This window comes from Oryctolagus cuniculus, chromosome 15 (assembly GCF_964237555.1).
Source record: "Oryctolagus cuniculus chromosome 15, mOryCun1.1, whole genome shotgun sequence".
In the NCBI taxonomy this organism is placed as follows: domain Eukaryota; kingdom Metazoa; phylum Chordata; class Mammalia; order Lagomorpha; family Leporidae; genus Oryctolagus; species Oryctolagus cuniculus.
In genome coordinates, this window is record NC_091446.1 from 40,731,948 (window position 1) to 40,746,275 (window position 14,328).

The 14,328-nt window shown below is 38.3% G+C and overlaps 1 protein-coding gene across 5 annotated transcripts in view; it reads right to left on the minus strand.

The window, feature by feature from the left end:
* The window catches only part of KIF20B (kinesin family member 20B), a 67,585-nt gene that overhangs the window by 37,061 nt on the left and 16,196 nt on the right, over nt 1-14,328 (minus strand). For 3 of the 5 annotated variants that reach the window (XM_070057633.1, XM_008270181.4, XM_008270180.4), the window contains exons 7-16: nt 13,157-13,193; nt 11,454-11,681; nt 9,419-9,530; nt 7,746-7,817; nt 7,513-7,659; nt 6,691-6,853; nt 5,661-5,945; nt 2,391-2,530; nt 2,020-2,158; nt 504-732 (exon numbers count right to left, since the gene is read on the minus strand). In XM_070057633.1, coding sequence (XP_069913734.1) covers nt 504-732; nt 2,020-2,158; nt 2,391-2,530; nt 5,661-5,945; nt 6,691-6,853; nt 7,513-7,659; nt 7,746-7,817; nt 9,419-9,530; nt 11,454-11,681; nt 13,157-13,193 — 1,552 coding nt within the window. The remainder of the gene's footprint in view (nt 1-503; nt 733-2,019; nt 2,159-2,390; nt 2,531-5,660; nt 5,946-6,690; nt 6,854-7,512; nt 7,660-7,745; nt 7,818-9,418; nt 9,531-11,453; nt 11,682-13,156; nt 13,194-14,328) is intronic. The other 2 variants (XM_008270183.4, XM_008270182.4) reach the window with 1 other exon arrangement.

Here is a 14,328-nt window from a genome sequence, read left to right on the forward strand (position 1 = left end):
TGCTGCAGTAGACACTTATCAAGTACTACATTCAGGAAAAAGGATTTGGATAGCACAGAAAGGCACAGGCTCAACTACAAGAGAGTAATGTTTAAGAAAAATTCCACTTTCAAAACTCAGGATAAAAATGAGTGACATGTTAAACAGTAAAGAACTGGCATAACATCAGAGAAGAAATGGAGTTAGTGCTTTTCTGGTCCACTCCAAAGACAGAAGCACTGGTTCTGTCCCGGTTGCTCCTCTTCCAGTCCAGCTCTCTGCTGTGGCCCAGGAAGGCAGTGGAGGATGGCCCAAATGCTTGGGCCCTGCACCCGCATGGGAGACCAGAAGGAAGTACCTGGCTCCTGGTTTTGGTTGGTGCAGTACGCTGGCCGTGGCAGCCATTTGGGGAGTGAACCAACGGAAGGAAGACCTTTCTCTCTGTCTCTCTCTCTCTCACTGTCTAACTCTGCCTGTCAAAAAAAAAAAAAAAAAAAAAAAAAAAAAAAAATACATCCACTTACCGTTATCTCTCTTTTTTAACTCTTCTTTGGTTTTGATTAATTCTTCTTTAGTTTTATCTAATTCAGCTTTAATTTGACTTAATTTTAGTTGTAAACAAGCAATAGCTTCCTGGGGATCAGCAAGAGATGCAATGTATAAGTGAGCAATTTCAGCCTGTTTTTTAATATCAGCGACATCATCTTGAAGAGAGTCAATAAGATCTTCAAATCCTACATAATTATGTGCTTCCTAAAAACAGCAAAAACCACATGTCTAACATTAACAGTGGGTTCCTCCCTGACATGTGGTATCACCTGATATAGAATTTTAGCAACAGCCAAAAATTTATAACATCACATTTTTAAAAATAAATTATACAGAAGCATTCCCAATTAGGAAAAAGTTTTATTCTATTACTCATTTTTTATATGGAACCCAAGGATATTTCCTCATAAAAACATGACAAACTGTGAAAGGTCATTACAGAATTATAATAATCTAATTAGGTAATGTTTCAATTATGCTATAAGCTTTGTTAGAATACAATAGCCAAAGAAACAGATCTCCATTTCATAACTCAGTTCAAGTCCCAAGCACAGCCAAGACACAGAACAGTGTTTTGACAGCAAGAATCAAAACATCATTGTCACAGGCCCTGAACTGAGTGATTAAAAAACAAACAACTGCAGCTGCCATTATGGTACAGCAGATAGAACAATCACTTATGACACTGGATTCCAAAACTGTGGGGCCAGGTTTGAGTGCTGGCTGTTTTGCTTCCAATCCAGCTCCCTGCTAATGCACCTGGCAAAGCAGTGGAGGATGGTCCAAATATCTGGGGCACTGCCATCCATGTGGGAGACCCAGATGGAGTTCTAGGGTCCTGGTTTCAGCATGGCCCAGCCATGGCTGCTGCAGGCATTTGGGGAATGAACCGGCAGGTGAGAGATCTCTCTGTTTTCTATCTGCCTTTCAAATAAATAATAAATAAATATTTAAAATTTTAAAAAAATAAGAAATTAATAAAAAAAAACAACCATAAAAGCCTGATCAACTTCATTTTCAGAGGAAACAGCAAAAAGGGATGAATTTTCCTTAAGACTAGGGAGTATTATTTGCTCAGTAAGGACAATACTAATTTATATATATTTTTGTTTCAATGAAAACATAAGTAAATGACTCCTCACCTTTATATATATACCTTTAAAATTAACTTAAAAACTGAAGTTTAAGATTATTCTGAGGAAGGCACCCTATAGTCAGAAAGAAGGAATCTGTCTGTCCCATAGTCCATACAATGACTCAAGCAATGCCAAAATTGTATAAATGTAACATAATTATAGATTTTTTCAAGCCCCATAATTATATTTAAACAATTTGCAAGTAGATTCCAAACAAAACAGGCCTAATTACAATAAAGCCACAGTTAGACTGTTTTAATTGTAACCTATATTAATGTTTCTCATCATTAATGTCACATACTACATCCTCATACCAAAATCTCACTGGAATTTTTTAGTATTTGAGTTATCATACCTCAGTTTCAACTTTCATAGCACAAACTCCACTGGTTGGCTCTTCTTGAATGTCACATTTACCAACCAAATCTTTGAAAATAGCCAAACGGCATTCAGCATTTTCTTCTAATATCTCTCGTTCCTGAAGGAGTGTTTCCCTTCATAACACAAATTAATTCCATTTAAAAAAAACAGAAAACAAAAAATTGTTTGTTCTAAACTTCCAAAATTAAGTATAGCACAGATTAAAAGCAAACTTAATGCATAAGGATTACTATTAAATATTCTGAAACTTGTAAAAAGAAATCAGAATCCAGAAATGAAACTAAAAAAATTTAAAAAGTAAATTAAAGACTCAATTTTTATCAGGTCATGAAATAAACAACTTACTTAAAGTCAGCTTCCCTTTGAGCCCAATACTGAGTAAACTCCTGTGTAACTTCTTCTCGAATTTTAAATTCCAATGTTAACTTTTCTTTTTTTTCATTTATCAGTTTTTTTTTCAGGTCTTCTATTAAATCCAATAGTTTCTAAAACACATAAATATTAAAATTCTTATATAATAAATATATCCCAAAGTATGGACAACTATTCCAAAAATAACTCTTTTCATTTAATTAATAACTACGTTTGGGGCAAGCGCTGTGGAATAGCAGGTTAATGCTCTGGCCTGAAGCACCGGCAACCCATATGGGTGACAGTTCTAATCAGGGCTGCTCCTCTTCCAATCCAGCTCTCTGATATGGCCTGGGAAACCAGTAGAAGATGGCCCAAGTCCTTGGGCCCCTGAACCCACATGGGAGACCCGAAAGAAGCTCCTGGTTCCTGGCTTCGGATCGGCACAGCTCCGGCTGTCACGGCCAGTTGGGGAGTGAACCATCAGATGGAAGATCTCTCCCTCTCTGCCTCTCCTCTCTCTCTAACTCTTTCAAATAAATAAATAAATCTTAAAAAAAAATATTACATACGATTTTAATATAGTCTTACTAAAAGTATGCATTTACAAAGATTCATTAATTTGTAGATCTTTCCACATTGCAGAAATATTTACAGAAAAGAAATACAGTAACTCCTATGTTTCAATCTCTCGTTGAACTGAAAAATAAAGTAAATTTGATCATATGTTATCCACCAAGAATTACTGTGGAGAGTTCCATACTTGATTCTACTTAAACCTGACAACCTGCTGTGAATTTGGTGTCAACACATTTCATGGGTGGGGATGGCATCTACTTTTTAAAGATGTCTGTCGCTCCCCGTCTTCGTGGAGGAACGACACAGGACCCTGCGCTGTTCTTTCGTCTGCCCGGCCCTCCCCAGGTTTGCTGCTGGTTCTTCCCGGGTTGGCTACCGACCCTTCCACCTCCGTGGAAGGGCGGTTCCCCCTGCCACATTCCCCACTTCCACAGGGGAGCGGCACACCGCCGGCCGGCTCTCTCAGGGGCTGCACAGGTGTTCCTTCAGATAGATGTTCCCCTTAGATGTTCCTGGTGCATGTTGTCTCTCTCCTCCTTTATAGTCCTCTTCCACCAATCCCAACTCTACTACCCACAAGCTGAGTACGCTGCTCTCCTCCAATCAGGAGTAAGTCCTACAGTTTATTGGTTGAACTGGAGGCAGCTGTGTAGAAGCCGTTTCTCCCTTCTCAGAGCCATATTGTGGGAGAGCAGATGCATAGAATAAGTCTTAATTCCAGTAACTTAGTCTAGTCCGAGTTGCTCCCCACAATGTCAATGCCAGATTAGAAATCATTATAGAAACATGACACTCAAAAGCAATGTTTGGCCGGCACCATGGCTCATTTGGTTAATCCTCCGCCCGTGGCGCCGGCATTCCATATGGGCGCCGGGTTCTAGTCCCGGTTGTTCTTCTTCCAGTCCAGCTCTCTGCTGTGGCCCGAGAAGGCAGTGGAGGATGGCCCAAGTGCTTGGGCACCTGCACCCGCATAGGAGACCAGGAAGGGGCACCTGGCTCCTGGCTTTGGATCGGCATAGTCCCAGCCATAGCAGCCATTTGGGAGGTGAACCAACGGAGGGAAGACCTTTCTTTCTGTATCTCTAACTCTGTCAAATAAAAACAACAACAACAAAAAAATGTTTTCTGCAGATAAAAAGTAGCTATTCAGGACAAACTGAGACCACAGGAGAAATCTCAGTATGGCTAGTATAACGGATAACATTATTATAACAATATTAAATTTCTTTTTTTTTTTTTATTTTTTTATTATTTTTTGACAGGCAGAGTGGACAGTGAGAGAGAGAGACAGAGAGAAAGGTCTTCCTTTGCCGTTGGTTCACCCTCCAATGGCCGCCGCGCTGCGGCCGGCGCACCGCGCTGATCCAATGGCAGGAGCCAGGAGCCAGGTGCTTTTCCTGGTCTCCCATGGGGTGCAGGGCCCAAGCACTTGGGCCATCCTCCACTGCACTCCCTGGCCACAGCAGAGAGCTGGCCTGGAAGAGGGGCAACCGGGACAGAATCCGGCGCCCCGACCGGGACTAGAACCCGGTGTGCCGGCGCCGCTAGGCGGAGGATTAGCTCAGTGAGCCGCGGTGCCGGCCACAATATTAAATTTCTTTGGTATCAGAATACTCTTTGAGATCATGAAGGAACTTTCCAATCCTAGGTAACAAATGCAAAATACTTAAAGTGTAATTATGGGGGCTGGCACTATGGCCTAGAGGGTTAAGCGGCTGCCTGTAGCGTCAGCATCTCATATGGGTGCTAGTTCATCCCAGCTGCTCCACTGCCAATCCAGCTCCCTGCAAATGTGCCTGGAAAAGCAGCAGAAGAAGGTTCAAGTGCTTGGGTCCCTACCACGTGGGAGACCTGGAAGAAACTCATAGCTCTTTAAGTCTGGCTCAGCTGGCAGTTAAGACCACTTAGGGAGTGAACCTGTGGTTGGAAGATCTCTCTCTCTCTTCCTTTTCTCTGTAACTCTGCCTTTCAAATAAAAAAATTTTTAATTAAAAAAGGTTTAATAAAAAGTGTAATTATGTATGAATTTTGTTTTCAAATGCTACAGGCAAAAAGAATGAGTATTCATATTCATAAAATGGCAATAATTGGTGATCCTTATGAAATGTAAATGAGGGGCCAGCGCTGTGGCACAGTGGGTTAATGCCCTGGCCTGAAGTGCCAGCATCCCATGTGGGTGCTGGTTCAAGTCCCGGCTGCTCACTTCCTGTCCAGCTCTCTGCTGTGGCCTGGGAAAGCAGCAGAAGATGGCCCAAGTCCTTGGGCTTCTGCACCTGTGTGGGAGACCCACAGGAAGCTCCTGGCTTCAGATCGGCACAGCTCCGGCCGTTGCAGCCAATTGGGGAGTGAATCAGCGGATAGAAGACCTCTCTCTCTCTCTCTGTGCCTCTCCTCTTTCTGTGTAACTCTGACTTTCAAGTAAAATAAATAAATCTTAAAAAAAAAGGTAAATGCATGTTCATTATGCTAGTCTTTTTATAAGTGAGATTTTTCAAAATATAAAGTTGAAATGCAAAAAATGTCAATGTATTTTTGAAAAACTGGAAGAGAGGAAGCTTTAAAAAATTTTAACCCTCTGTATACCAATAAAAATGTACAACTGAATTATTTTTAGTTATTAAAAAATGAGTTGCTAGCTAACTTCAAAATAATAAGCCAAGCATAGAAATATGAATTAATACATACTCTGTTCTCCTTGTGGTTAAATAAAGTCTTAGCTTCCTCAGTTTTATCCATATCTTCATCAATAAATTCAGTTTCTGTATTTTGGTTTTCTTCAGCTTCTTCTAGATCCTGAACTAAATCTTCATCTTCTATCAGATCTTCTAGATTATTTTCCCATGAAATGGTGGCTCTTTTTACATTTAATATTTTATTATCTGAATTACTGTCCAGTGATATTTCTTGAGAAGATTTGGCAGTTCCACAAAATTTCTCTTGAGAGGAATTTAAAGTATCAGGAACATAAACCTGTTAAAATATCCAATGTAACTTTTACAACAAAAAAGGCAGGAACTATCCACTAAAACTTAATTTTATGAATTCAGTCAAGTGACAATTTGAGTCTTAAAAGAAAAATCAAGTAAACAAACATATAAATCAAACTGGTACCTTAAAAGAACATTCTGCTAAGAAAAAAACTACTTCTACATCTAAATTACAGCTAAGTCTATAATCTTAGGTTTAGTTGTTAGTTTTATGAGTCAGGTTAATAGCAGAGCAGATAATTCTATCCAAAAAAATTTCTTAAATTGTAACATTTACTATCAATAGTTATTCTTAATGGCCAACTTAATCTGGGTGGGGTAACCTTTAAACTTTTAATTTTTTCCCATGTCATCCTACTTGGTCAAATATTTACAAATTTAAATTTTAATTTTCCTGGGCTTACAATAATAAGTGCAAAACATTATTTCTTTCGGCCGGCGCTGCAGCTTACTAGGCTAATCCTCCGCCTACAGTGCCGGTACTCTGAAGTACCCGCCTCCTGGTTTCGGATCGGCGCAGCGCATCGGCCGTGGCAGCCATGTGGGGAGTGAAACAATGGAAGGAAGACCTTTCTCTCTCTCTCTCTCTCCCTCTCACTGTCTAACTCAGCCTGTCAAAAATAAATAAATAAAAATAAATAAATAAAAAAACATTATTTCTTTCAAGAAAAACCATTAATATACTAATAATCAGTCTTAAAATTCTGCAAAAGTTTGAATATATTTACTTTTTGTGCAATGGCTGAGAACTTCAACACATTGAGTGTTTCATCATAGGCAAAACAACACTGGCTGATGTTGACAATCATACATATTTTCCCTTTACCGTTAAAAAAACTTTGAAAATAGTGGGTCAGTTTACTTTCCCGGAAAGGCACATGTTGTTGAAACCTATGAAAAAAATTTTGAAAACATTAAGTTAAAACAAGTCTCACCAGGTCAACATGCTGGTAACTTTTACCAATAAATAATTTAAGTCTACTTAATATAGACTTAAAACTCTAAGTTAATGACTAGTTCCAACTGTAATAGTCACTCCCTACTTGTTTTCTTTGAGTAGTACTACCCTAACATTAGTAATAACCCACTAGGCAAAATATAATGAAAATCCTATTTAACAGAGTTGTGTTCCATAGTATGCAGCCATTACATAACAGATGCCATGAAACATCTTAACTAGAAATGATGAATTCTGATTTATCAATTCTCAGCTTAACGAGCTAATTAATGCAAAAATCTGTCATATCTAGGAGAACATACACAATGCATTAGTAAGAATAAAGTGGTAAACAATCGTGAGAAGTTCATCATCTAAATTGTCTGCTGGTACATTTTTGCTATACAAACACTGAGGTTACCTGATGGGTTACTGATATCAATGGATTTTTTTTTTTATTTCTGTCATTTAATACAAGATCTCTAAGCACTTAAATTATAATACAGTCATTACATAAGAAACAAGTTGACAAACAAAACTATTTTCTAAAAGTAGCAAAGTTGAAAGTTTAAATATTGTAATATGTATGTTAACAGCTTTCAGCAACACCTACTTCGATTTTTCACTGTTCTTCAAAACATTAATACACTTTCCCAGAGTCAATAAGGAAGTATTGATGTTCCCGGTCTCCCTTAATCTTTCACCTTCATTCTGTGTCTTCACGCTGCGTTCTGAACCAGCAAGATCGCATAAAGACAATCTGAATCAACCAAAACACCAAAAGTTACTTTAAAAGTTCTTCTAAACAATTCAAATTAATTACAATTTAATGAATTATGAACTTACTCACTGACTCCAATTACTCGAGACATTTCAGAATCTTCAATGTGTAATATTCGAATAGTGAATATGCTGTGACTAAAAGAAACACAAAAATCAAATGTTACCTTTCTGTTTTTAAGTTCTGCATTCTAAACTGGAGAAATTAGCATCTAAATCAACCTCTATACCCTAATACCAGCTTTCATCCATCATTCCACTTTCCGAAAAGCTGACAAATATTTCAACCAAACTCTCACCTAAATACTGTCTAAAACCTTACCATCTGCCTATCTTTAATTCCCTCAAATCTCTCTTGACATCCCAACCAATGTTGATGGAATCACTTATTAAAAAGTCTTAATTATATAAAAAGATCTTATTATTAGTTAAAATGGTATTGGATACAGAAAATATTCTTTGAATAGATACCTAAAGCAAAAATACACCTGACCTTTATATTTCTATAGTCTTCACTGGATCATAAATTATATCAGGACTCTTTTCTCCCTTAACAGAAACCCTATTATTAAAAAAAAAGAAAGAAAGAAAAGAAAAGAAAATTCACTGCTTAAATTTATTACCTTTGTATCCTGTCTCCCAGTCTTTCACATCAGAAACATTCTTTTAGAGGGCCAGCATCATGGTGCAGCAGTTTAAGCAGCTGCCTGCTAACAGAGTGCTGTTTTAAGTTCCAGCTGCCCTACTTGCGATCTAGCTTCCTGCAAACGCACCTAGGAAGACAACAAATGGCCCAAACACTTGGGCCCCGGCAACCCACATTGGAGACCCAAACAGAGCTCCCGGTTACTGGCTTCAGCCTGGCCCAGACCTGGCTTTTGCAGCTGTCTGGCAAGTGAACCAATGGATGGAAGATCTAAATCTCTCTCTCTCTCTCAACAAGCACATGGAAAATCGCTCTCTTTCTCTCTCTTTATGTTGTTCCCCATCACTCTTTCAAATAAATAAATTCTTCTTAAAAAATACTTTTTTAACTCCTTGAGATGACAAAAAAACTCAGTATGCATATAGTATTTAAAAGGTAAATAAGAAAAACAGAGAAAAGGCCACCATTACAGACAACTCTGAAAATACTGAGCTGAGATACTGACATAAAGACTAGATATACCTCAGGCCGGCGCCGCGGCTCACTAGGCTAATCCTCCGCCTTGCGGCGCCGGCACACCGGGTTCTAGTCCCGGTCAGGGTGCCGGATTCTGTCCCGGTTGCCTCTCTTCCAGGCCAGCTCTCTGCTGTGGCCAGGGAGGGCAGTGGAGGATGGCCCAAGTGCTTGGGCCCCGCACCCCATGGGAGACCAGGAGAAGCACCTGGCTCCTGCCTTCGGATCAGCACGGTGCGCCGGCCGCGCCGGCCATTGGAGGGTGAACCAATGGCAAAAGGAAGACCTTTCTCTCTGTCTCTCTCTCTGTCCACTCTGCCTGTCAAAAAAAAAAAAAAAAAAAAGACTAGATATACCTCAGACCTTTTGCAAACTAGTGAAGCTAATATTAGGACAAGAAAAAGCATTCATAATATTGTATGCTATTGCTCTTCAGTTTACAAAATGTTTTTATGCCCATGAATTCATTTAATGTATCACAAAAACCTACCACATCCTGTAAATTAAAATTAGTGATATTTAAACTAGTTCAGGGTGCCACGGATGCCTTCAGGCTTACTCCACTGAGTCTACAACTCACCTTCTACTAGAAGCATTATTCAGTTTTGTGAAGGCAACACTCTGGTGCTTTATTCCTAGTTTTAAAAGTCTGTATGCTTCTTTGGAATCAGATACTTGAATCCACTGTAGATCTTTAAAAACAAAAGGGAAACCAATCAATATAGTAAAACACAGAATTTTTTCTATAATGTAATCTCTCTGAAAGTCTTTTCTCAATTACATGCACTGAAACTTTCTTCCAATAACACATCTGAGGTGGATTCAATTGTTATCTTATATTCCACAAGAAAAGAGGTATGTCTACAAGAGGAGATTATGGAGCCAGTGCTGTGGTGCAGTGGGTTAAGCTGCTGCCTGCAGTGCTAGCATCCCATATGGGAGCCCATTCAAGTCCCAGCCATTCCACTTCCAATCCTGCTCCCTGCTAATGTGCCAGGGAAAGCACCAGAAGATGGCCCAAATCCTGGGGCTCCTGGGCCCATGTGGGAGACCTAGATGAAGCTCCTGGCCCCTGGCTTTTGTTTGGCCCCGCCCTGGCCATTGTGGCCATTTGGGGAGTGAACCAGTGGATGGAAGATCTCTCTCTCCCTCTCTCTCTTTGTAACTCTTTCAAATAAATAAGTATTTTTTTAAAAAGATTATAATGATGTTACAGTATTTAAGTTACACACAAATAGTAAATGTTCTTCAAAGAATGCCAAAGAGAGAACTAAAATCAAGTATAATTCCTTATAATTAAACACTCAAAAAACAAAAAAAAAGACAAAAGATAGTATAGATTAAATCCATAAAATTAACCATGCAGTAGCATTGTTGTGCAGCAGATTAAGCCATGACTTGCGATGCCAATGGCCCATATAACAGGCCTGGGTTCAGCCCCAGCTGTCCTAATTCCAATCTAGTTCACTGCTAATGCACACAGGAAAGAAGCAGAGGATGGCTTAAACGCTTAAGCCCCTGCCACCTAAATGGGAGATCCAGTTGGAGTTCCAGGCTCCTGGCTTCAGCCTGGACCAGCCCCAGACATTGTGGCCATTTGAGGAGTCAACCAGCAGATGCCAGATCTCTCTCTCTCTCTCCCTCTCTCTCACTCTGCCTGTCAAACCAAAGAAAGAATTTCACAAGAAAACAAAAAAATCACCATCAGGAGCTGGCACTGCAGCGTGGAGAGTTAAGCCACTGACTGCCTGCAATGCCGGCATCCCATACGGACAACAGTTTATGTCCCAGCTACTCCACTTCTGATCCAGCTCCCTGCTAATACACCTGGGAAAGCATTGTATAACTGGCCCAAGTGTTTGGACCTCCGGATCCATGCAGGAGACTGTGATGAAGTTACTGGCTACTGGCTCCCGGATCCAGCCTGCCCCAATCCCACCCATTGCAGCCAGCTGGGGAGTGAAACAGCAGATAGATTCTCTTTGTTTCCTTCTCTCTGTAACTCCCCCTTTCAAATAAATAAATAAATCTTAGGGAAAAAAAAAAAGCCACCAGACAGAATACAATCATTAGTGATGATGAAACAAATGTCATAACTAGCATTTTGTATACATGAATAATCAAAATACTGGAAAATCACAGCACATTCTTGATAGTAAGTTTATAAATGAAAAGCTTTGAGTTGTACCTGTATATGCATATATATTGCACAAACACAAACACATATACTGGGCCATGATGTAATTAATACATATTTCTAACTAAGAGAAATGGTTTCCAAAGGCTGGAAAAACACCATTATGGGAGAACAGTAACATTTCACAGTTCAAAATTTGGACATTATTACAAAATAACAGAAAAATGTGACTATCCACATCTAACTTTTTCCATCACTAAGAACCCAAAGGATGATACTCAAGTAAACACAATACTAAACTAAATCCTTTTATGTTCATTTATTAAACATACCAAAACACTTTCCAAAGCAAATGCTTCTCTTATTCTCTTGACATTAATAGTGAGTATAAAAATTTTCTATTTCCTGTTTACTTTCCTATAAACATCACAAAGTCTAAAAGGTAACTCTGAAGCAATAAAACTATACATTATTATACCTTTTATAAAGGAATAGCCCTTTACATCTTGGGAAAGGCGCAACATCTTTCTCTTTTGGAACTTAGATGATACAGGAACAAACAAGTCATAAATACATTCGTTGTAAATCTCAAAGAAAGAAACCCATACAGAAAATTTTATATTATTATCCATATTCAAGCTAGACTGTTCACAATCTTTCAGGGATTCTTCAAGCTCTGGAATATTCAAAGAGTTGGTGAAACTTCCTACCAAAAAAAAAAGAAGAAAGGATAATCAAAATTCACAACTGATTGAAAATTAGACAAAAGTACAGATAAAGGCATCTGGACTTGTAAAACCAAATATCTTTAATCCTATGATCATCTATATTAAACAATTTTTTAACCAAAGCAAGGTGTATATAGTATATGGATTAACCAAAGCTTGGCTTTTTCTTATCCTTCCTTTCTTTTTTGAAAATATGCTAATAAACCAAACAGAAATTAAATGTAACGGCAAAGAAAAACAAGCGTGCATGCCTCTTGAATTCAATTATTGAAATTATAGCCAGTGGAAGGGATATTTGTAAAACTTAATCCAAATGTGTGACATTTCCAGATATTACCTAAGTATTAAAGATATTAAATTTCAATTAATAGGTTCTAAGCTCTAGCTAATAGGAGTAATACATTCTTTTGTTCTATGATACAATAGGGTGAGTACATACAATGTTAATATACTATATATTTCTCAACCAAAAAAAAAACAAAAACAGAAAATAGGATTTTGGATGTTTTTCCCATAAAGAAATGTTAAATACTTGATTTCATAGATTGACCCTGATTGTAAGTTATACAACACATACACATATCAAAACATCAACTAGTACCCAAGAAATATGCATAATTTTTGTTAAAAAAAATTTTAACATCATAAAAATTAAATCACTCCTTGTGGCTTTTTAAATTAAATTTCAAAATTAAAACTTATTTTAAAAGAATTAAGAATTACAATTTCTCATTAAAATTTTTTTAAAGATTTGTTTATTTATTTGCAAGGTAGAGTTAGAGAGAGAGAAAAAAGAAGAGGGAAAGACAAAGACAGAGGTCTTCCATCCACTGGTTCACTCCCCAAATGGCCACAAATGCCAGGGCTGGGTTAGCCCGAAGCCCAGAGTCAGGAGCTTCTTCCAGGTCTCCCACATGAGTGCAGGGTCCCAAAAACTTGGGCCATCTTCTGCTACTTTCCCAGGTGCATGAGCAGGGAGCTGGATCAGAAATGGGGCAGCTGGGACTCAAACCAGTGCAAATGCCGGTGATACAGATAGCAGCTTTACCCACTACAGCACAAGACCAGCCATAATTAAAATTTTTTAAATGAAAAGCTGGGGAAGGTGTTTGGCCTAGCAGTTAAGCACTGGTTGATATATCCATGCCCTATAGCAGAGACTGGGTTCAATTTCTAGCTCTAGCTCTTAATGTTGACTTCTTATTAATGCGGAGCCTGGAAAGCAGCAGTGAGGTCTAAAGTGGTGTGGTCTGTGCACCGTGTGGAAAATCTGAATTGAATTCCTGGTTCTTGGCCTGGCCTAGCCACAAGGTGCTGCAAGCATCTGAGGAGTAAAGTAGCAGATGGAAGGAAACTCTCCTCTCTCTGTCAATCTCTCAGAAAATAAACACTAAAAGCTTTTCAAATGTATTTCAGATGATCAACAAATAAAAGGTGAGAAAGGAAACCTTACCATAAAGAGTATCACAACTGTCATTATGCATAACAACCTAAAAGAGAAAGTTTTATAAAGTTAAAAACATGTTTAGTTAGTAACCAAGGTATTAATTATCTACCCAAATGAGTCATCAACCAAATTAAAATCCATCATCCACATTGACCTTTGCTTATTAAACTGTTCTTAGTTTAATATAATCTTGTGAGTGGAAATCTGGGAAACTACAGGATATTAAAAAGAAAAACATCATAGGCAATCCCTGGCCAGTTAGAAGTAATTACAGTTAATATCTCAATATATTCTCCTTCTAGTCCCTTCAGCACAGTGTATGCTTCTTTTCACTACAAATTAAAACCTATAAACATTTGATGTCTATGTAACTGAATAGATGAAAATTAATTATTCCATTATTAATTGTAGGGAAAAATTACTTAATTAATTATTATTGCCCAGTTTTGCCAGAAAAAAATACTAGGATAAACATTTTAAATATTTCCTTCTATATTCTAATTATTTCCTCAAAATAGATAACTGAAACTGAATTAGGGGATGAAAAGATGAAAAACTTTACTTTTCACCCTTACCATAGTAGTACCAAAATGCTTTCTAGAAATATTTTACAATATATAAAGGAGAATGTCATTTTTTTAACATTACTGAAAATTCAAAGACAAAATAATATTTTACTGGATAACTAGAGAAAATTTTCTTCCTTACTAATGATGCTCATTTCCTCTCAATTACCTATGCAATTATCCATCAACTTTTTTTTTTTTTAATTTGACAGGTAGAGTTATAGACAGTGAGAGAGAGAGAGACAGAGAGAAAGATCTTCATTCCATTGGTTCACTCCCCAAATGGCTGCTACGGCCAGCGCTGCGCCAATCTGAAGCCAGGAGCCAGGTGCTTCCTCCTGGTCTCCCATGCAGGTGCAGGGCCCAAGCACTTGGGCCATCCTCCACTACCCTCCCAGGCCACAGCAGAGAGCTGGACTGGAAAAGGAGAACCTAGCGCCCATATGGGATGCCAGCGCCGCAGGCGGAAGATTAACCAAGTGAACCACGGCACCAGCTCCCTATCCATCAACTTTTATAATTTTTGTTAAGACATTTACTATTTTAACTTTCACAGACCATAGTCATAGACTCTGAAATTTGATCTCCACTGAATGAAACACTTTTTCTTAT